A 24,221-nucleotide genomic window follows, 5' to 3' on the forward strand; every position below is an offset into this window, starting at 1 on the left:
AACAGAGAGCGCCCTCTCCCAGCTGTAGAAGGTAATGTTTTCTCTTGGTTCTTGGTTCTAAATAAATGCGACTTATAGTCCAGTGTGACTTATATATGTTTTTTTCCTCGTCATGATGTATTTTTGGACTGTTGCGACTTATACTCAGGTGGGAATTATAGTCCGAAAAATACGGTATTTTATAAGCATATTTCCTAACGTTCGCTGTTCTCCCATGGCCACCGGGTGGTGGTAAACCCAGCTGCCAGGTCCCTTTCATCGCTGCTTCCAGTTTTAATATTTCAATTGTGTCCTGATTGTTAAAGAAAAAAAAGAAAAACTCGACATTTGTGAATCTAAATACAAAGCTCACATTGAAGATCAAAAGTCAAAATACTGCCTTGCCCCTTGCCAGTCTATTTTACATTATTTGTCCAACCAGCTCATGTTTCATCCTTTAAGTTTTCTTACTCTGCTTGTGTCTTGTGTGATGTCTTTTTTTAACATCAATTATGACTTGTTTCTTTCTCTGATACACAGAGCCAGATGTGATCAGGAATCTCAGTGTGGCCAATATCACAATATCATCTGTGTTTCTGACATGGGAGGAAGCAATTGGAAATAGATCTTTCTTTAAACTTCACCGGACTGATGATAAAACAAATACAACTACTAATAATACTTCCTATAACATCACTGGTCTGACTGCTGGAGTGAGTTACACATTCTGCATCAGTGCTGTGGCAGCAGATCAATCAACAGAAGGAGAAACTGTCTGCATCTCACAATTCACAAGTATGTAGAACTATAAAATTTTATTTTCTTGTTATATACAGTAGTAGTAACAAGGGCCATGCAACCCCCCCCCCCTCCCCTTTATAAATTGGTCACATCTTAAAGACAAATTAAATGACACAAAATAATAGTCTTAAAAACTTTAGATTTATTTCCCATTAAAAACAATCATTATGATAATACGGATATACAGGGTTTGAGGGCTTCTTTAAACCTAATTACAACAACTTCTGTGAGCCATGTGCTTGAAGATGTTTATGACTTCAGTCTTATCCACTGGGATGCCCCCTACATGTAACATTCAATAGAAATATGTTTAAATATATATATATATATATATATATATATATATATATATATATATATATATATATATATATATATATATATATATATATATATATATATTTAGCTATTCTGTGAAATTCTGCTATTTTGTATTATTTGGTTAAAATGTTTATGTGTGTCATTGAGAAGATGGAAAGGTAAAGCAATGAGTCAAGTATTTTTTAATATTTTGAAATATAATTTAATAATTATGTCTAACACAATTCCAGTCAAAATAGGAGATTATAAGAAAGTAAGGCCATGCCATTACAATAGCATATCCAACATATATCTGCATACCTGTCAAAACTTGATACTGTGGAGGACCAGGGATGTTGGTCTCTTGAAGATTTCTTATTCACTACACTTTCCCTAAAATAAGCCAGCTGTAAAAGAAAATCTGCCTCAGACTTCACATGTTTGATTAGAGTCCTGGCTTGGAGACATCTATATGCTCAAATTTGGTTGTAGTTACAGCGCCATCTACTGGAAACAGGAAGTGTCATGTTTTACACTGTTATGCACTATTAGCAACACAGTAAAATATGCCATTGTGTCCTGAAACATACTAGATATATTCTCAAACATGTTATAAACACTTACTAAGTGCTAAAGCATGCTATTAATACTATGAAACAGGAAGTTGTTGTAACTCATCCATACAATGCCCAATCTACCTCAAACTTCTTACATTTTATAAGAGTCTTGGCATGAACCTATCTAAAAGCAAATATTGAGACACCCCTCGCTGTAGGCTGTAGCACGGTGACATCACGTACGTACATCACGTATGTACATCACGTATGTGTTTACCACGCATGCGCTTGTAATTTGCATTGCGTGATGACGTTAGTTGTTTTCGCGTCATGCGTGCATTAAAACGAAGTGCATACTTAACAGAAAACTTTAATAAAATGTTAAAGTATTAAAGAACATTAAGGTGTAATAAAAAGACGGGAAAAACAACTATGTTTAACCATGTTTCATCTGAGGTAAAATTATACGAAATTAAAGTTTATTCTGTAATATCTGTGTAGTAACTTACTGACAATATATTAACATTCTGTTGCACTTTACTTCACTGTGTATATTGTAATATTACACTTTAATGGCACCTTATATTTCTTATTGAGCTAGTCAAAATTACAACAGATAAAGTAGAGTCGTCGGCTCTAAAAGTGCAGATCTTAAAACGTGTGTTTTTCACAATTTGATGATATCAACATGACATGTTAATTCAACACCAGACAAAGTAGGCCTAACTACACGTTTGTTATGTTTGTAAATGTGACACTTAAATGTATACATTTTTTGAAAACTCTGCAATCTGGCAAAACACACTTAAAGGTTAAATTAGGTGTATTTTTATGAATTCTCATGTGCCTTATGTATGTCACTATTGTGGCACAGTTATGACAACAGATCTGACAGGGGAACATTTTGTTATTGCCCAATGGTAAATTCCTTATAGATGGAAAATTTTCATCAACAAACATGCATTAGTATTGATTACGGCTGCTGGCTCATTTTTTGTGAAACCGTATCAGTCTTCATTCAGAAATGTTTAACCTTTACCGAGTTGCAATGTTAATATTGTGAAAGAAAAACCACAGATGATGCAAAACGCTTTGACAAAGCCTATATTCTAAAACAGTCGAGAAGTTGGCTGTGTGAGACGCGCAGCGACAGATAAAAAAAAAATGCATTCACAAAGAGTCCAGAAAGGCAATATTTGCACACCAATTTGGCATTTAAATAGAAAAATTCAAATCCTTGACGATTCAACTGTCTTTAACCGATCTACAGTTAGCTTAATTTTCTTGTTAACTGTTTGAAAAAACGCCTTTAAAACCAAATAAAACCAAAATCACTGGGCAAAATGTACCATTTGGCTAATTATTCCAGTATCCTAACGCTATTTTCCTGCTGCCTTCATCTGTCGATTAGCCGCTCTCTCGCTTGCCGGTTAACAAGTGTTGTTCCTCGGAAGCTTAAGTTCGGCTAACGTTACTGAAATAAAAAAAAACACACCCAAAAGTAATATTGTTTTGGCTTTTAAAATCTAAGCCCCACTGTCAAATGACGTTCAAATCCCTACTAATACAAGCTCCTATCAGTTTTATATCAAGCATTCTTGGCAATAAGAATAAAATTTGAATTACCATTTTATTTGTAGATGCAAGACCCGATGGATGTTGATGAAAAACACTCGACGATGTGTGCAGTGCGTCATCTAAATTGTGCATCCTCTTCTGAAAATCTCCTATCCAAATGATGGTTCCCATCTAGGAGTAAATGGCAATTTATTTCTGTATTTGTAAAGAAAATTTACCAAAAGCAGTAGCCTCAATTTAAAAAGATTAATGTTGAATCAAGCTTTTGACCGCGTGCTCCAAATTCCCCAGTCAACAGGCAGTTTCCCAAAAATACTGTATTGTCCTGTAATTTAAAACATCAGCATACTGTTTTGGGCCTCTGTCTTGTTGCTCCAATTTAAGCAGCCCAGAATGCATTGTGAACTACAGTACTAAACTGTTTAACATGAAAACAGTATTTTATTGTTGAAAATCGGCTGTAAATTTACAGCAATTGCTTTCAGTGTATGACCAAAGCATTCTTACAATTAAAAGCAATTTAAATGCAAATTTTTAAGAAAACAAAAGTAATATCTCATATCCATCATACTTTACGAACATCCAGAAGTGAATGAAACTGGACATGCACATTAATGACAGTCAGAACGGTGCACAATCGTATTTACGGTAAATACATATATGTTACTGCGCATGCGCGGTAAACACATACGTGACGTCCATATGTGACTTACATACGTAACGTACATAAGTGACATCACCGCGCTACAGTCTGCAACGAGGAAGCGAGGAGTAATTGCAAATATTAAATTATAATTATATCGCCACCTGCTGTCAATAGGAAATATCTTGTTTCACACTAACTTAAACATGCAATGTCTGATCTGCCCCAAACTTCACATGTTTGGTAAGAGTCCTGAGCTGAAGACATCTACATGCCAATATTCAGTTATAATCATAGCGCCACCTGTTGGCAGCAGGAAATTTGGCACAAATATTTACTTATCGTATTTTCTAGACTATAAGTCACACTTATAGTCAGGTGCGACTTATTTATCAAAATTAATTTAACATGAACCGAGAGAAATGAACCAAGAGAAAACATTACCGTCTACAGCTGCGAGAGGGCGCTCTATGCTGCTCAGTTCTCCTGTAGTCTACCCCTGATAAACAGAGAGCACCCTCTCCCAGCTGTAGAAGGTAATGTTTTCTCTTGGTTCTTGGTTCTAAATAAATGCGACTTATAGTCCAGTGTGACTTATATATGTTTTTTTCCTCGTCATGATGTATTTTTGGACTGTTGCGACTTATACTCAGGTGGGAATTATAGTCCGAAAAATACGGTATTTTATAAGCATATTTCCTAACGTTCGCTGTTCTCCCATGGCCACCGGGTGGTGGTAAACCCAGCTGCCAGGTCCCTTTCATCGCTGCTTCCAGTTTTAATATTTCAATTGTGTCCTGATTGTTAAAGAAAAAAAGAAAAACTCGACATTTGTGAATCTAAATACAAAGCTCACATTGAAGATCAAAAGTCAAAATACTGCCTTGCCCCTTGCCAGTCTATTTTACATTATTTGTCCAACCAGCTCATGTTTCATCCTTTAAGTTTTCTTACTCTGCTTGTGTCTTGTGTGATGTCTTTTTTTAACATCAATTATGACTTGTTTCTTTCTCTGATACACAGAGCCAGATGTGATCAGGAATCTCAGTGTGGCCAATATCACAATATCATCTGTGTTTCTGACATGGGAGGAAGCAATTGGAAATAGATCTTTCTTTAAACTTCACCGGACTGATGATAAAACAAATACAACTACTAATAATACTTCCTATAACATCACTGGTCTGACTGCTGGAGTGAGTTACACATTCTGCATCAGTGCTGTGGCAGCAGATCAATCAACAGAAGGAGAAACTGTCTGCATCTCACAATTCACAAGTATGTAGAACTATAAAATTTTATTTTCTTGTTATATACAGTAGTAGTAACAAGGGCCATGCAACCCCCCCCCCCCTCCCCTTTATAAATTGGTCACATCTTAAAGACAAATTAAATGACACAAAATAATAGTCTTAAAAACTTTAGATTTATTTCCCATTAAAAACAATCATTATGATAATACGGATATACAGGGTTTGAGGGCTTCTTTAAACCTAATTACAACAACTTCTGTGAGCCATGTGCTTGAAGATGTTTATGACTTCAGTCTTATCCACTGGGATGCCCCCTACATGTAACATTCAATAGAAATATGTTTAAATATATATATATATATATATATATATATATATATATATATATATATATATATATATATATATATATATATATATATATATATATTTAGCTATTCTGTGAAATTCTGCTATTTTGTATTATTTGGTTAAAATGTTTATGTGTGTCATTGAGAAGATGGAAAGGTAAAGCAATGAGTCAAGTATTTTTTAATATTTTGAAATATAATTTAATAATTATGTCTAACACAATTCCAGTCAAAATAGGAGATTATAAGAAAGTAAGGCCATGCCATTACAATAGCATATCCAACATATATCTGCATACCTGTCAAAACTTGATACTGTGGAGGACCAGGGATGTTGGTCTCTTGAAGATTTCTTATTCACTACACTTTCCCTAAAATAAGCCAGCTGTAAAAGAAAATCTGCCTCAGACTTCACATGTTTGATTAGAGTCCTGGCTTGAAGACATCTATATGCTCAAATTTGGTTGTAGTTACAGCGCCATCTACTGGAAACAGGAAGTGTCATGTTTTACACTGTTATGCACTATTAGCAACACAGTAAAATATGCCATTGTGTCCTGAAACATACTAGATATATTCTCAAACATGTTATAAACACTTACTAAGTGCTAAAGCATGCTATTAATACTATGAAACAGGAAGTTGTTGTAACTCATCCATACAATGCCCAATCTACCTCAAACTTCTTACATTTTATAAGAGTCTTGGCATGAACCTATCTAAAAGCAAATATTGAGACACCCCTCGCTGTAGGCTGTAGCACGGTGACATCACGTACGTACATCACGTATGTACATCACGTATGTGTTTACCACGCATGCGCTTGTAATTTGCATTGCGTGATGACGTTAGTTGTTTTCGCGTCATGCGTGCATTAAAACGAAGTGCATACTTAACAGAAAACTTTAATAAAATGTTAAAGTATTAAAGAACATTAAGGTGTAATAAAAAGACGGGAAAAACAACTATGTTTAACCATGTTTCATCTGAGGTAAAATTATACGAAATTAAAGTTTATTCTGTAATATCTGTGTAGTAACTTACTGACAATATATTAACATTCTGTTGCACTTTACTTCACTGTGTATATTGTAATATTACACTTTAATGGCACCTTATATTTCTTATTGAGCTAGTCAAAATTACAACAGATAAAGTAGAGTCGTCGGCTCTAAAAGTGCAGATCTTAAAACGTGTGTTTTTCACAATTTGATGCAATCGATCCGGGTCCGAATCTGCCTTTTGACAGTTTTTCTCCCTTTTCAAATTTAAAATCACATCAAAAAAGCATTTATTTTATATAAAAACAAAGGAAATATTCAAAAAGTTGTGAGGGAGGGCTTTATTGTCCTAATATGGTGGCATCCATTTAATAATTTGAATTAAAATTATAATTTACACTCAGTAATTATTGCATACTGTTTTATAATGTACTACAATACTGAGGTGCAGATAATTGCCACTATTTGGAATTAGTAATATAAATAGCAGAAAATCCTGCTATTTTAACATAGTATAAATAGAATCTATAGCCATTTGCACTTATATACAGTAGTAGTAACCAGGGCCATGCAACCCCCCCCCCCCTTTATAAATTGGTCACATCTTAATGACAAATTAAATGACACAAAATAATAGTCTTAAAAACTTTAGATTTATTTCATATGGATATACAGGGTTTCAGGGCTTCTTTAAACCTAATTACAACAACTTCTGTGAGCCATGTGCTTGAAGATGTTTATGACTTCACTCTTATTCACTGGGATGCCCCCTATATGTAACATTCAATAGAAATATGTTTAAATATTATTATTATTTTTAGCTATTCTGTGAAATTCTGCTGTTTTGTATTATTTGGTTAAAATGTTTATGTGTGTCATTGGGAAGAGGGAAAGGTAAAGCAATGAGTCAAGTATTTTTTTATATTTTGAAATATAATTTAATAATTATGTCTAACACAATTCCAGTCAAAATAGGAGATTATAAGAAAGTAAGGCCATGCCATTACAATAGCATATCCAACATATATCTGCATATCTGTCAAAACTTGATACTGTGGAGGACCAGGGATGTTGGTCTCTTGAAGGTTTCTTGGCCGGCAGCCATATCACCCTGGAGCCCAAGACCGGTTGCCCACTGTAGCTAAGCAGGGCTGAGCCTGGTCAGTACCTGGATGTGAGACCTCCTGAGAAAACTAGGTTGCTGCTGGAAGAGATGCTAGTGAGGCCAGCAGGGGGTTTTTGCGCCGTGCATGCATTAAAACGATGCGCATACATTTTTTATATATATATATTTTACTTATTGGGGTTTTAATAGTTGCAATTACAATACAATACAACCCCCCCCCATCCCCCCCCCCCGCCACACACAGCTTAAGTAAAAATAAATAAATAAAAATAAAAATAAATAAAATGTATATAAAATAATAATGAAAATCCTGAGACAAGACACGTTCTAGATTTCCCAGCACTGACAGCACAGAACCAAGTATTCCACATTCCCTTAGAAGAATTGGTACATGTTCATAAAATACATAGATCACAGATTATAAGATACTAGTCCAGAAAACAAGAGAGCTGACACACACAAAATACAATAATAATAATAATATAGTGGTTTAACAGAAACAGATATTTATAAAGGATCGACATGCACACATTAAAAAATAAAAAATAAAAACACAGAAGGATGATATAACAAGGGGGAATTGAGGCAGGTTAATCCATTTTAGAGGCAGGGGAGCTCTTTAAAACATCGTATAAAGGGGGACCATATATCTTGAAACTTACATTTTGAACCCCATATCATGTATTTAATCTTTTCGAGTTGAATGTGAGACATCACTTCTATCAACCAGCTTCTATGTGTTGGAGGGTCTGTCCTTTTCCACTGAAACAATATTAAATGCCTTGGCAGTAATGTAGTGAAGGCGATAACAGAACAAATATCTTTCCTAAGTTCTATATCTTCGGGAGCAACACCAAAAATGCACATTAAGGAATCAGGGTCAATTTGAGGAGGAGTGCACACGGTTTATGTGACGATCGTGTGTTGGGAAAATCACAAGGAGAGGGTGGATCCAATTGCAAGTATGGTTTATTCCACAAAAAGGGAAATACAAAATAAACAGTCTTGGGAGACCAACAAAACAAAACAGGGAACCGGATGAACCGGGAACTCGGAAAAACAAGAAGGTAAGGGGAAGTCTCGGGAGACGAGAAACATCGATACACATAGGGTAAGGACTCCATACAGACAACAAAGAAGGACAGCTATATATAGGGAAACTTATGACAAAGGATTGTCAGCACCTGTGAGATTTAATTGGAGTGCAATTACTGTGAAGACAGGACCAGACTAGAGGAATTAAAGTGCCTATGGTGAAGTGCCTAAGGAGAAGTGAGCTCACTAGGGAACACCCAGGAAAACAGAGACTGACAGCGTGACAGTTTAAAGCATCCTCCCATTCTCCATCTGTAATTTCTCTCCTTAAATCACTTTGCCAATCTTTGCGGGTATCTTCCAAGCTCCGTGGATCTATAGATGTTATAATAGAGTATATGCTAGAGATGAGACCTCTACTATGCGGTTTCAGATCAAGCAATGTATCCATAGGTGAGGCAGGGGGTAATCTTGGAAAGGAGACAAAAACATTCTAGATGAAACTCCTAATCTGCAAGAATCTGAAAAAGTGGGATCTTGGTAAGGCAAAATTACATAGAGAACTAAGTTTGAAGTTGGCACATGATTGTTCCATTTGCACCCATAAAGGGGTATTTTGAGGATCTACAATAGGTAGCCAATAGAATATTTTTTGAACGTTGCTTGCCCAATAATAAAATAACAGATTAGGTAGCGCCATCCCTCCCTGACATTTTGATCTCTGCAAAAAAGTCTTCCTAATGCGAGGGGTCTTATTCCCCCACAGGAAGGAGGTGATTAGACTGTCCAGCTGAGTAAAAAAAAATCTGGATAGAGGAAGAATCTCTACAAGAGCCCGGAGTGATCGGGAAAAACTCGCTCTTACTCGTGTTAAGCTTATAGCCAGATAACTTGCCAAACTCCTTTATTAGTGAAATAATTTGAGGTATTGAGGAGGTTGGGTTTGATGCACACAATAAGACGTCACCTGCATATAATGAAATTTTATGCTCTGTACCATGTCGTGTAATACCTTTACCGACTGACGGAGGGCAACAGCCAGGGGCTCAATTGATAGGGCGAATAAGAAGGGAGAGAGAGGGCACCCTTGTCTGGTGCCCCGGTACAGAGGGAAGTATTCAGAGTATACATTGTTTGTGCACACTGAAGCAATCGGGGAGGTATATAATAATCTAATCCATGAGATTAAGCTAACTGTTTAAGGGTGTTAAATAGGTATTCCCACTCTACCCTGTCAAAGGCCTTTTCAGCGTTGAGAGAGATTACTGCTTCAAGTTCGCCTGGGGGTGGGGGGGGGGTGGGGGATTTGTGTATATTATATTATATAGTCGTTGTAAATTATTAAATGGGTCATGGCCTCGAATGAATCCTGTTTGGTCAGTCAAAATTATAGTCGGAACAATGGGTTCAAGGCGCGGCGCAAGAATTTTGGACAAAACTTTAAAATCCGCATTCAGAAGTGAGATTGGCCTGTATGATTCGCAACTAGTGGGATCCTTACCCTGCTTTGGGATAAAAGAAATTGAGGCTTGCGTAAGCGTTGGGGGAAGAGTTCCTGTATCGAACGACTCATTATATACATCCACAATAAGCGGGCCCAGCAAGGATGCAAACTTCTTATAAAATTCTATAGGGAATCCATCTGGTCCCGGAGCTTTGCTGCTCTGGATTGGCGCAATAGCATGCGCAACTTCTGCTGCAGTCACAAGCCTGCCTAGGTCGGAGTAAAGGTCAGAATTAATATTTGGTAAATCTATTTTCTTAAAGAAGGAATCTAAAATTGCAGAATCATTCGGATACTCTGAAGTGTACTGTATAGGGTAGAATAAAAATGAACAAAACTGTCGTTAATTTCTTTAAGATTATGTACCATGGATCCAGATGGGGCCTTAATATGAGTTATTATTTTAGAATTATTTAATTGACGAGATTGTAGAACTAATAATTTATCCCCAAATTCATAAAATGCATGTCGTGTTTTTAACAGCCTCCTCTCTTCATGTGCAGTTGACAGCAAGCTATACTCGGACTGAAGACTTACTCTTTCTTTGTATAAGCGAGGGCAGGGAGAGATGGCGTACTGTTCATCTAACTTGCTAATAGCTTCTGAAATATTTCTGAGTTTTGAGAGTTCTTTCTTTTTAGCATAAGAGGAGAAAGAGAATATTTTGCCCTGCAAATACGCTTTCAATGCCTCCCAGAGTACAGATCTGGAAATATCGTGCCTGTCGTTTACTTCTAATACATATTTATCGCTTTAGTTAGAAAAATAATGAATTCTTCATCTGCCAAAAGTAAAGTATTTAGTCTCCAGGGTTTGAAGGAAGAATGTTGAGTTGGTAAACGAAGCACAGAAGAGGAAGAAGCATGATCAAATATAACAATGCTATGATACCTACTAGATGAGACAAAGGGCATAATACTCTTATCCACTAAGAAAAAATCAATGCGACTATATAAGTGATGAACAGGAGAGAAAAAGGAGAATGTTCTGGAGGAAGGGAAAAGATCTCCAGGGGTCTAATAGTCCAAATTGGTCACAGAAATTTTTAATGTTTGTAGCTGCCTTAGAAGGCTGTATGACTCTAGAGGAGGATCTATCCAGCGAAGTGTTCAAAACAGTTAAAGTCCCCCCCTATAATTAAAGCATAATCATCAGCAGGTGGAATAGATGTGAAGACTACTGTCATCAAAGTTTGGGGCATAAATGTTAACAAGGATAACTTGCCTGTCGAGCAGGTGGCCTGTGACTATAACATAGCGACCCTAGTCACTAATAACCTTTTCGCTGGTGAAAGATATGTTCTTCTTAATAAGAATAGCAGTACCTCTGCCTTTTGCATTAAAGCTCGAATGGAATACCTGTCCTCCCCAACTCCGCCTAAGTTTAATTACATCTGAATTAAGAATATGTGTTTCTTGTAGAAAAGCAATGTCTGCGTTTAATTGTCGTAAGTGACAAAATATCTTATTTCTTTTAATGGCATTGTTCATGCCTTTCACGTTCCATATTATAAAATGTATATCACATTTATTAACGTTGGTCATGCTAACAAAAAGTATTGGTAAATGAACAAGGCAAATCTAGTGAATCTGCCACAACACAACACATGAGCTGTCAGGAACACAACTGGACACAGATGCAGGTATGGTGTGAGAATTTATTAAAAAAAAAATCCAAAAGAAAAACTCCCTCCAACTAACAAAAACAGGCCGGGAAATAATAGAAAAATGTCCAGCAGGAAAATAAGAGGCTTGAATGTCCTTTCGTAAACACCCGGCAGGGGGCGCCCGATGGCGCGGCCGCGTAGGAAGTGGAGGAGGGAGGAGAACACGAGAGAGCCCGTCACGGAGCAAACCAAAACACTTCTGAGGAGTATAGGGGTCCGGTCTAGTAAATGAGGGAGGGGAAAAAATAGAAAAAGCAAAACAAAACCAGTAGCAGCAGACAATGGCACGACAGAGCAGGACTAGACAGAATGACTACACATGGGCTGTAGTCGAACGACGATCTGGCACCGATTGGCGCGACAGACGGGAATAAATAGAGGAAGAGATGGACAAACATTGAATGCAGGTGAGTGGAGTCAAACAATTAGAAGCGGAAACTGTAGTAATGAGGGGGAGGGAGGAACGCCACAGATAGGTGCAAGACGAACGATCAAAACCAAAACAAAACACCATGTGCGCATGAAATGACGACATAAACAAAAACACACACCGAAAAACAGGGTGATCAGACAGCTGACATGACATGAGCACCTTGACTCCGAACAGTGTATGGTAAGAAAAAAAAAAAAGATTTATATATATATATATATATATATATATATATATATATATATATATATATATATATATATATATATATATAAAGAAAAGAAAAAAAAGGGGAGAATTCAAATTCCCCTCCCTCCGCCCCCCTCCCTCCTTCAAACAACGACCATCTGCTGGTATACTGAGAACTATAACTCACCAGCCCGTGTTCCTGATCCTTGAAACTAAGTTGCTAATGATAGAAGAAATGTGACATTAACATGAACTAAAGAGTGTGGAACAGTGCAAACTTAAATAACTCTCTTCGTTATCACCACCACTCGAGCCATGCAGTCTGACACAGAACCTGCGCTCAGCGGGAAACAAAAGTGGAGTCACGTACTACTACATTATCTGCCGTGATGTGAATACCTACTCACTCGTAGAAGGGGGAACAATCCCCCTCACAAATTCCAAAGCCCGCTGTGGGGAATCAAAAAATGTTTTCGTTCCGTCATTATTGATCCGTAGACGCGCAGGGAAAAGGAGGCAGAATTCAAGTCCCGCTCTTCTGAGTTCAGTTTTTCACCTGGTTAAATGCTGCTCTCCACTTTGCAACATCAGAGCTTACATCTGGGTAGAAGTGTATACGCGATCCTTTGTATAACACCTGTCCCTTTTCTCGTGCCAAACGGAGAATCAATTCCCTCATCTGGTAGTGATGTATTCACACGATGAACGGCCTGGGGGCTTGATTAGCTTTCGGCGGGGGAGCTAGAAAACGGTGAGCCCTGTCCACTTCCGGCTTTTTGGCGAAACTCTGTTTCTCCTGCTCAACTCTGTCAATTGTCAACTCTGACAATATGGATATACAGGGTTTCAGGGCTTCTTTAAACCTAATTACAACAGAAATCTTCCATGTGCTTGAAGATGTTTATGACTTCACTCTTATCCACTGGGATGCCCCCTACACGTAACATTCAATAGAAATATGGTTAAATATTATTATTATTTGTAGTTATTCTGTGAAATTCTGCTACTTTGTATTATTTGGTTAAAATGTTTATGTGTGTCATTGAGAAGAGGGGAAGGTAAAGCAATGAGTCAAGTATTTTTTAAATATTTTGAAATATAATTTAATAATTATGTCTAACACAATTCTAGTCAAAATAGGAGATTATAAGAAAGTAAGGCCATGCCATTACAATAGCATATCCAACATATATCTGCATACCTGTCAAAACTTGATACTGTGGAGAACCAGGGATGTTGGTCTCTTGAAGGTTTCTTATTCACTACACTTTCCCTAAAATAAGCCAGCTGTAAAAAAAAATCTGCCTCAGACTTCACATGTTTGATTAGAGTCCTGGCTTGAAGACATCTAAATGCTCATATTTGGTTATGGTTACTCCGCCATCTACTGGCAACAGGAAGTGTCATATAGTGGTGGAAATTATGATTCTTTCAAGAGATTTGTTCATTTTCAGTTCGTTCACCAAAATGATTCGTTCAGAATCGTTCACAGATTCATTCAGTGATCATTTCTTCGTATTACACAAATTATTCCAGCAGGTGGCAAAAAAGAGTGTATTATGTGTTATGTCTTAAGTCAAATAACGTATTGGCTTTATAAAAATGTGTGCATAATCGCATTCAATATATAAAGTCTAATTAAGTTGTTCAGATGAACAAAGCACAAGGTTTTCTTGCCTGATTAGAATTTAAATTGTTTGGTCAGACAGTTTGTATATTATATATTCACATTCATAAATCGGGGATTCAACGTAGAGTTCTGTATGCTAAATATCAAAACAAGCGTATGTGCACAGTACCTGTAACTGCGCTCTGCATTTTGCGAGATTGACATGCTAAATGGCTGACTAACCCGGTTTACTCTCATTCATTTAGTTCACGAACAAGATAAACTATGTACCAGTTCATTTCATTCACGAACGACGTATCCGTTCATTTAACTCATTCACGAACGACATGTGTGCCAGTTCAGTCATTTCATTCACGAACGAGGTGTACTAAATCATTCAACTAGTGCACGAACGAAAGGGGTATCAGTTCAGTCATTTCATTCACGAACGATAAGATAGATCTCGTTCAGACTCATATGAAACTAGTTCATTGAAGGGCGTATTCGTTCACTACATTCAACAAATCACATACTCTGTCACATCTCATACTCGAAGGCTCTTGCCTCGAGGTTGAGTAATTCTTTGACAGGATGAAATGGTTGTGAACCAGTTCACCGAGCTGCGCATGCGCTGCTTATAGCGCCGCGCTGCTGTGGAGGAAGTTCACTGAACGAGAAATATGAGTCAGTGGATAGCGTGAACGAGAACGATTCGTTCACCTAAAAGATTTGTTCAAAAAGAACGATTCGTTCACAAATGACACATCACTAGTGTCATGTTTTACACTGTTATGCACCATTAGCAACACAGTAAAATATGCCATTGTGTGCTAAACATGCTAGAGATATTCTCAAACATGTTAACAACACTTAATAAGTGCTAAAGCATGCCATTAATACTATGAAAGAGGAAGTTGTTGTAACTCATCCGTACATAGCCCAATCTACCTCAAACTTCTTACATTTTATAAGAGTCCTGGCCTGAACCTATCTAAAGGCCAATATTCAATTATAATTATAGCGCCACCTGCTGGCAACAGGAAATATCTTGTTTCTCACTAACTTAAACATGCAATGTATGATCTGCCCCAAACTTTAAATGTTTGGTAAGAGTCCTGAGCTGAAGACATCTACATGCCAATATTCAGTTATAATCATAGCGCCACCTGTTGGCAGCAGGAAATTTGGCACAAATATTTACTATTTTATAAGCATATTTCCTAACGTTCACTGTTCTCCAATGGCCACCGGGTGGTGGTAAAAACAGCTGCAAGGGCCTTTTCATCGCTGTTTCGAGCTTTAATATTTCACCTGTGTCCTGATTGTTAAAGAAATAAAAAAGAAAAACTCGACATTTGTGAATCTACATACAAAGCTCGCATTAAAGATCAAAATACTGCCTTGCCCCTTGCCAGTCTATTGTACAATATTTGTCCCACCAGCTTATGTTTCATCCTTTAAGTGTTCTTACTCTGCTTGTGTGTTGTGTGATGTTTTTTTTAATCATCAATTATGACTTGTTTCTTTCTCTAATACACAGAGCCAGACGTGATCAGGAATCTCAGTGTGGCCAATATCACAACATCATCTGTGTTTCTGACATGGGAGGAAGCATTTGGAAATAGATCTTTCTTTAAACTTCACCGGACTGATGATAAAACAAATAAAACTACTAATAATACTTCCTATAATATCACTGGTCTGACTGCTGGAGTCAATTACACATTCTGCATCAGTGCTGTGGCAGCAGATCAATCAACAGAAGGAGAAACTGTCTGCATCTCACAATTCACAAGTATGTAGAATTATTAAATTTTATTTTCTTGCTATATACAGTAGTAGTAACCAGGGCCATGCAAGCCCCCCCCCCCCTTTTTTTTATAAATTGGTCACATCCTAATGACAAATTAGATGACACAAAATAATAGTCTTAAAAACTTTAGATTTGTTTCCTATTAATAACAATCATTATGATAATATGGATATACAGGGTTTCAGGGCTTCTTTAAACCTAATTACAACAGAAATCTTCCATGTGCTTGAAGATGTTTATGACTTCACTCTTATCCACTGGGATGCCCCCTACACGTAACATTCAATAGAAATATGGTTAAATATTATTATTATTTGTAGTTATTCTGTGAAATTCTGCTACTTTGTATTATTTGGTTAAAATGTTTATGTGTGTCATTGAGAAGAGGGGAAGGTAAATCAATGAGTCAAGTATTTTTTAAATATTTTGAAATATAATTTAATAATTATGTCTAACACAATTCTAGTCAAAATAGGAGATTCTAAGAAAGTAAGGCCATGCCATTACAATAGCATATCCAACATATATCTGCATACCTGTCAAAACTTGATACTGTGGAGAACCAGGGATGTTGGTCTCTTGAAGGTTTCTTATTCACTACACTTTCCCTAAAATAAGCCAGCTGTAAAAAAAATCTGCCTCAGACTTCACATGTTTGATTAGAGTCCTGGCTTGAAGACATCTAAATGCTCATTTTTGGTTATGGTTACTCCGCCATCTACTGGCAACAGGAAGTGTCATGTAGTGGTGGAAATTATGATTCTTTCAAGAGATTTGTTCATTTTCAGTTCGTTCACCAAAATGATTCGTTCAGAATCGTTCACTGATTCATTCAGTGATCATTTCTTCGTATTACACAAATTATTCCAGCAGGTGGCAAAAAAGAGTGTATTATGTGTTATGTCTTAAGTCAAAGAACGTATTGGCTTTATAAAAATGTGTGCATAATCGCATTCAATATATAAAGTCTAATTAAGTTGTTCAGATGAACAAAGCACAAGGTTTTCTTGCCTGATTAGAATTTAAATTGTTTGGTCAGACAGTTTGTATATTATATATTCACATTCATAAATCGGGGATTAAACGTAGAGTTCTATATGCTAAATATCAAAACAAGCGTATGTGCACAGTACCTGTAACTGCGCTCTGCATTTTGCGAGATTGACATGCTAAATGGCTGACTAACCCGGTTTACTCTCATTCATTTAGTTCACGAACAAGATAAACTATGTACCAGTTCATTTCATTCACGAACGACGTATCCGTTCATTTAACTCATTCACGAACGACATGTGTGCCAGTTCAGTCATTTCATTCACGAACGAGGTGTACTAAATCATTCAACTAGTGCACGAACGAAAGGGGTATCAGTTCAGTCATTTCATTCACGAACGATAAGATAGATCTCGTTCAGACTCATATGAAACTAGTTCATTGAAGGGCGTATTCGTTCACTACATTCAACAAATCACATACTCTGTCACATCTCATACTCGAAGGCTCTTGGCTCGAGGTTGAGTAATTCTTTGACAGGATGAAATGTTTGTGAACCAGTTCACCGAGCTGCGCATGCCCTGCTTATAGCGCCACACTGCTGTGGAGGGAGTTCACTGAACGAGTAATATGAGTCAGTGGATAGCGTGAACGAGAACGATTCGTTTACCTTAAAGATTTGTTCAAAAAGAATGATTCGTTCACAAATGACACATCACTAGTGTCATGTTTTACACTGTTATGCACCATTAGCAACACAGTAAAATATGCCATTGTGTGCTAAACATGCTAGAGATATTCACAAACATGTTAACAACACTTAATAAGTGCTAAAGCATGCTATTAATACTATGAAAGAGGAAGTTGTTGTAACTCATCCGTACATAGTCCAATCTACCTCAAACTTCTTACATTTTATAAGAGTCCTGGCCTGAACCTATCTAAAGGCCAATATTCAATTATAATTATAGCACCACCTGCTGGCAACAGGAAATATCTTGTTTCTCACTAACTTAAACATGCAATGTATGATCTGCCCCAAACTTTAAATGTTTGGTAAGAGTCCTGAGCTGAAGACATCTACATGCCAATATTCAGTTATAATCATAGCGCCACCTGTTGGCAGCAGGAAATTTGGCACAAATATTTACTATTTTATAAGCATATTTCCTTACGTTCACTCCTCTCCAATGGCCACCGGGTGGTGGTAAAAACAGCTGCAAGGGCCCTTTCATCGCTGTTTCGAGCTTTAATATTTCACCTGTGTCCTGATTGTTAAAGAAATAAAAAAGAAAAACTCGACATTTGTGAATCTACATACAAAGCTCACATTAAAGATCAAAATACTGCCTTGCCCCTTGCCAGTCTATTGTACAATATTTGCTCCACCAGCTTATGTTTCATCCTTTAAGTGTTCTTACTCTGCTTGTGTGTTGTGTGATGTTTTTTTTAATCATCAATTATTACTTGTTTCTTTCTCTAATACACAGAGCCATATGTGATCAGGAATCTCAGTGTGGCCAATATCACAACATCATCTGTGTTTCTGACATGGGAGGAAGCATTTGGAAATAGATCTTTCTTTAAACTTCACCGGACTGATGATAAAACAAATAAAACTACTAATAATACTTCCTATAATATCACTGGTCTGACTGCTGGAGTCAATTACACATTCTGCATCAGTGCTGTGGCAGCAGATCAATCAACAGAAGGAGAAACTGTCTGCATCTCACAATTCACAAGTATGTAGAATTATTAAATTTTATTTTCTTGCTATATACAGTAGTAGTAACCAGGGCCATGCAAGCCCCCCCCCCCCCCCCTTTTTTATAAATTGGTCACATCCTAATGACAAATTAAATGACACAAAATAATAGTCTTAAAAACTTTAGATTTGTTTCCTATTAATAACAATCATTATGATAATATGGATATACAGGGTTTCAGGGCTTCTTTAAACCTAATTACAACAGAAATCTTCCATGTGCTTGAAGATGTTTATGACTTCACTCTTATCCACTGGGATGCCCCCTACACGTAACATTTAATAGAAATATGCTTAAATATTATTATTATTTGTAGTTATTCTGTGAAATTCTGCTACTTTGTATTATTTGGTTAAAATGTTTATGTGTGTCATTGAGAAGAGGGGAAGGTAAAGCAATGAGTCAAGTATTTTTTAAATATTTTGAAATATAATTTAATAATTATGTCTAACACAATTCTAGTCAAAATAGGAGATTATAAGAAAGTAAGGCCATGCCATTACAATAGCATATCCAACATATATCTGCATACCTGTCAAAACTTGATACTGTGGAGAACCAGGGATGTTGGTCTCTTGAAGGTTTCTTATTCACTACACTTTCCCTAAAATAAGCCAGCTGTAAAAAAAAATCTGCCTCTGACTTCACATGTTTGATTAGAGTCCTGGCTTGAAGACATCTAAATGCTCATATTTGGTTATGGTTACTCCGCCATCTGATGGCAACAGGAAGTGTCATGTAGTGGTGGAAATTATGATTCTTTCAAGAGATTTGTTCATTTTCAGTTCGTTCACCAAAATGATTCGTTCAGAATCGTTCACAGATTCATTCAGTGATCATTTCTTCGTATTACACAAATTATTCCAGCAGGTGGCAAAAAAGAGTGTATTATGTGTTATGTCTTAAGTCAAAGAATGTATTGGCTTTATAAAAATGTGTGCATAATCGCATTCAATATATAAAGTCTAATTAAGTTGTTCAGATGAACAAAGCACAAGGTTTTCTTGCCTGATTAGAATTTAAATTGTTTGGTCAGACAGTTTGTACAGTATTGTTCAAAATAATAGCAGTACAATGTGACTAACTAGAATAATCAAGGTTTTTCGTATATTTTTTTATTGCTACGTGGCAAACAAGTTACCAGTAGGTTCAGTAGATTCTCAGAAAACAAATGAGACCCAGCATTCATGATATGCACGCTCTTAAGGCTGTGCAATTGGGCAATTAGTTGAATTAGTTGAAAGGGGTGTGTTCAAAAAAATAGCAGTGTGGCATTCAATCACTGAGGTCATCAATTTTGTGAAGAAACAGGTGTGAATCAGGTGGCCCCTATTTAAGGATGAAGCCAACACTTGTTGAACATGCATTTGAAAGCTGAGGAAAATGGGTCGTTCAAGACATTGTTCAGAAGAACAGCGTACTTTGATTAAAAAGTTGATTAGAGAGGGGAAAACCTATAAAGAGGTGCAAAAAATGGTAGGCTGTTCAGCTAAAATGATCTCCAATGCCTTAAAATGGAGAGCAAAACCAGAGAGACGTGGAAGAAAACGGAAGACAACCATCAAAATGGATAGAAGAATAACCAGAATGGCAAAGGCTCAGCCAATGATCACCTCCAGGATGATCAAAGACAGTCTGGAGTTACCTGTAAGTACTGTGACAGTTAGAAGACGTCTGTGTGAAGCTAATCTATTTTCAAGAATCCCCCGCAAAGTCCCTCTGTTAAAAAAAAGGCATGTGCAGAAGAGGTTACAATTTGCCAAAGAACACATCAACTGGCCTAAAGAGAAATGGAGGAACATTTTGTGGACTGATGAGAGTAAAATTGTTCTTTTTGGGTCCAAGGGCCACAGGCAGTTTGTGAGACGACCCCCAAACTCTGAATTCAAGCCACAGTACACAGTGAAGACAGTGAAGCATGGAGGTGCAAGCATCATGATATGGGCATGTTTCTCCTACTATGGTGTTGGGCCTATTTATCGCATACCAGGGATCATGGATCAGTTTGCATATGTTAAAATACTTGAAGAGGTCATGTTGCCCTATGCTGAAGAGGACATGCCCTTGAAATGGTTGTTTCAACAAGACAATGACCCAAAACACACTAGTAAACAGGCAAAGTCTCGGTTCCAAACCAACAAAATTAATGTTATGGAGTGGCCAGCCCAATCTCCAGACCTTAATCCAATTGAGAACTTGTGGGGTGATATCAAAAATGCTGTTTCTGAAGCAAAACCAAGAAATGTGAATGAATTGTGGAATGTTGTTAAAGAATCATGGAGTGGAATAACAGCTGAGAGGTGCCACAAGTTGGTTGACTCCATGCCACACAGATGTCAAGCAGTTTTAAAAAACTGTGGTCATACAACTAAATATTAGTTTAGTGATTCACAGGATTGCTAAATCCCAGAAAAAAAAAATGTTTGTACAAAATAGTTTTGAGTTTGTACAGTCAAAGGTAGACACTGCTATTTTTTTGAACACACCCCTTTCAACTAATTGCCCAATTGCACAGCCTTAAGAGCGTGCATATCATGAATGCTGGGTCTTGTTTGTTTTCTGACAATCTACTGAACCTACTGGTAACTTGTTTGCCACGTAGCAATAAAAAATATACTAAAAACCTTGATTATTCTGGTTAGTCACATTGTACTGCTATTATTTTGAACAATACTGTATATTATATATTCACATTCATAAATCGGGGATTAAACGTAGAGTTCTATATGCTAAATATCAAAACAAGCGTATGTGCACAGTACCTGTAACTGCGCTCTGCATTTTGCGAGATTGACATGCTAAATGGCTGACTAACCCGGTTTACTCTCATTCATTTAGTTCACGAACAAGATAAACTATGTACCAGTTCATTTCATTCACGAACGACGTATCCGTTCATTTAACTCATTCACGAACGACATGTGTGCCAGTTCAGTCATTTCATTCACGAACGAGGTGTACTAAATCATTCAACTAGTGCACGAACGAAAGGGGTATCAGTTCAGTCATTTCATTCACGAACGATAAGATAGATCTCGTTCAGACTCATATGAAACTAGTTCATTGAAGGGCGTATTCGTTCACTACATTCAACAAATCACATACTCTGTCACATCTCATACTCGAAGGCTCTTGGCTCGAGGTTGAGTAATTCTTTGACAGAATGAAATGTTTGTGAACCAGTTCACCGAGCTGCGCATGCGCTGCTTATAGCGACGCGCTGCTGTGGAGGGAGTTCACTGAACGAGTAATATGAGTCAGTGGATAGCGTGAACGAGAACGATTCGTTCACCTAAAAGATTTGTTCAAAAAGAATGATTCGTTCACAAATGACACATCACTAGTGTCATGTTTTACACTGTTATGCACCATTAGCAACACAGTAAAATATGCCATTGTGTGCTAAACATGCTAGAGATATTCTCAAACATGTTAACAACACTTAATAAGTGCTAAAGCATGCTATTAATACTATGAAAGAGGAAGTTGTTGTAACTCATCCGTACATAGTCCAATCTACCTCAAACTTCTTACATTTTATAAGAGTCCTGGCCTGAACCTATCTAAAGGCCAATATTCAATTATAATTGTAGCGCCACCTGCTGGCAACAGGAAATATCTTGTTTCTCACTAACTTAAACATGCAATGTATGATCTGCCCCAAACTTTAAATGTTTGGTAAGAGTCCTGAGCTGAAGACATCTACATGCCAATATTCAGTTATAATCATAGCGCCACCTGTTGGCAGCAGGAAATTTGGCACAAATATTTACTATTTTATAAGCATATTTCCTTACGTTCACTCCTCTCCAATGGCCACCGGGTGGTGGTAAAAACAGCTGCAAGGGCCCTTTCATCGCTGTTTCGAGCTTTAATATTTCACCTGTGTCCTGATTGTTAAAGAAATAAAAAAGAAAAACTCGACATTTGTGAATCTACATACAAAGCTCACATTAAAGATCAAAATACTGCCTTGCCCCTTGCCAGTCTATTCTACATTATTTGCTCCACCAGCTTATGTTTCATCCTTTAAGTGTTCTTACTCTGCTTGTGTGTTGTGTGATGTTTTTTTTAATCATCAATTATTACTTGTTTCTTTCTCTAATACACAGAGCCAGATGTGATCAGGAATCTCAGTGTGGCCAATATCACAACATCATCTGTGTTTCTGACATGGGAGGAAGCATTTGGAAATAGATCTTTCTTTAAACTTCACCGGACTGATGATAAAACAAATAAAACTACTAATAATACTTCCTATAATATCACTGGTCTGACTGCCGGAGTCAGTTACACATTCTGCATCAGTGCTGTGGCAGCAGATCAATCAACAGAAGGAGAAACTGTCTGCATCTCACAATTCACAAGTATGTAGAATTATTAAATTTTATTTTCTTGCTATATACAGTAGTAGTAACCAGGGCCATGCAAGCCACCCCCCCCCCCCTTTTTTTTATAAATTGGTCACATCCTAATGACAAATTAAATGACACAAAATAATAGTCTTAAAAACTTTAGATTTGTTTCCTATTAATAACAATCATTATGATAATATGGATATACAGGGTTTCAGGGCTTCTTTAAACCTAATTACAACAGAAATCTTCCATGTGCTTGAAGATGTTTATGACTTCACTCTTATCCACTGGGATGCCCCCTACACGTAACATTTAATAGAAATATGCTTAAATATTATTATTATTTGTAGTTATTCTGTGAAATTCTGCTACTTTGTATTATTTGGTTAAAATGTTTATGTGTGTCATTGAGAAGAGGGGAAGGTAAAGCAATGAGTCAAGTATTTTTTTAATATTTTGAAATATAATTTAATAATTATGTCTAACACAATTCTAGTCAAAATAGGAGATTATAAGAAAGTAAGGCCATGCCATTACAATAGCATATCCAACATATATCTGCATACCTGTCAAAACTTGATACTGTGGAGAACCAGGGATGTTGGTCTCTTGAAGGTTTCTTATTCACTACACTTTCCCTAAAATAAGCCAGCTGTAAAAAAAAATCTGCCTCTGACTTCACATGTTTGATTAGAGTCCTGGCTTGAAGACATCTAAATGCTCATATTTGGTTATGGTTACTCCGCCATCTGATGGCAACAGGAAGTGTCATGTAGTGGTGGAAATTATGATTCTTTCAAGAGATTTGTTCATTTTCAGTTCGTTCACCAAAATGATTCGTTCAGAATCGTTCACAGATTCATTCAGTGATCATTTCTTCGTATTACACAAATTATTCCAGCAGGTGGCAAAAAAGAGTGTATTATGTGTTATGTCTTAAGTCAAAGAACGTATTGGCTTTATAAAAATGTGTGCATAATCGCATTCAATATATAAAGTCTAATTAAGTTGTTCAGATGAACAAAGCACAAGGTTTTCTTGCCTGATTAGAATTTAAATTGTTTGGTCAGACAGTTTGTATATTATATATTCACATTCATAAATCGGGGATTAAACGTAGAGTTCTATATGCTAAATATCAAAACAAGCGTATGTGCACAGTACCTGTAACTGCGCTCTGCATTTTGCGAGATTGACATGCTAAATGGCTGACTAACCCGGTTTACTCTCATTCATTTAGTTCACGAACAAGATAAACTATGTACCA

General features: G+C 36.8%; 1 protein-coding gene across 7 annotated transcripts in view; it reads left to right on the forward strand.

Annotated features, from left to right (window-relative positions):
- The window catches only part of LOC113043576 (receptor-type tyrosine-protein phosphatase eta), a 236,704-nt gene that overhangs the window by 137,500 nt on the left and 74,983 nt on the right, over positions 1–24,221 (forward strand). For 6 of the 7 annotated variants that reach the window (XM_026203048.1, XM_026203051.1, XM_026203049.1 and 3 more), the window contains 5 exons: positions 520–774; positions 4,882–5,136; positions 15,562–15,816; positions 18,318–18,572; positions 22,709–22,963. In XM_026203048.1, the coding sequence (XP_026058833.1) occupies positions 520–774; positions 4,882–5,136; positions 15,562–15,816; positions 18,318–18,572; positions 22,709–22,963 (1,275 nt within the window). The remainder of the gene's footprint in view (positions 1–519; positions 775–4,881; positions 5,137–15,561; positions 15,817–18,317; positions 18,573–22,708; positions 22,964–24,221) is intronic. The other variant, XM_026203055.1, reaches the window with a different exon arrangement.

The sequence above is a fragment of the Carassius auratus genome, chromosome 25, assembly GCF_003368295.1.
Source record: "Carassius auratus strain Wakin chromosome 25, ASM336829v1, whole genome shotgun sequence".
NCBI classification, from domain to species: Eukaryota; Metazoa; Chordata; class Actinopteri; order Cypriniformes; family Cyprinidae; genus Carassius; species Carassius auratus.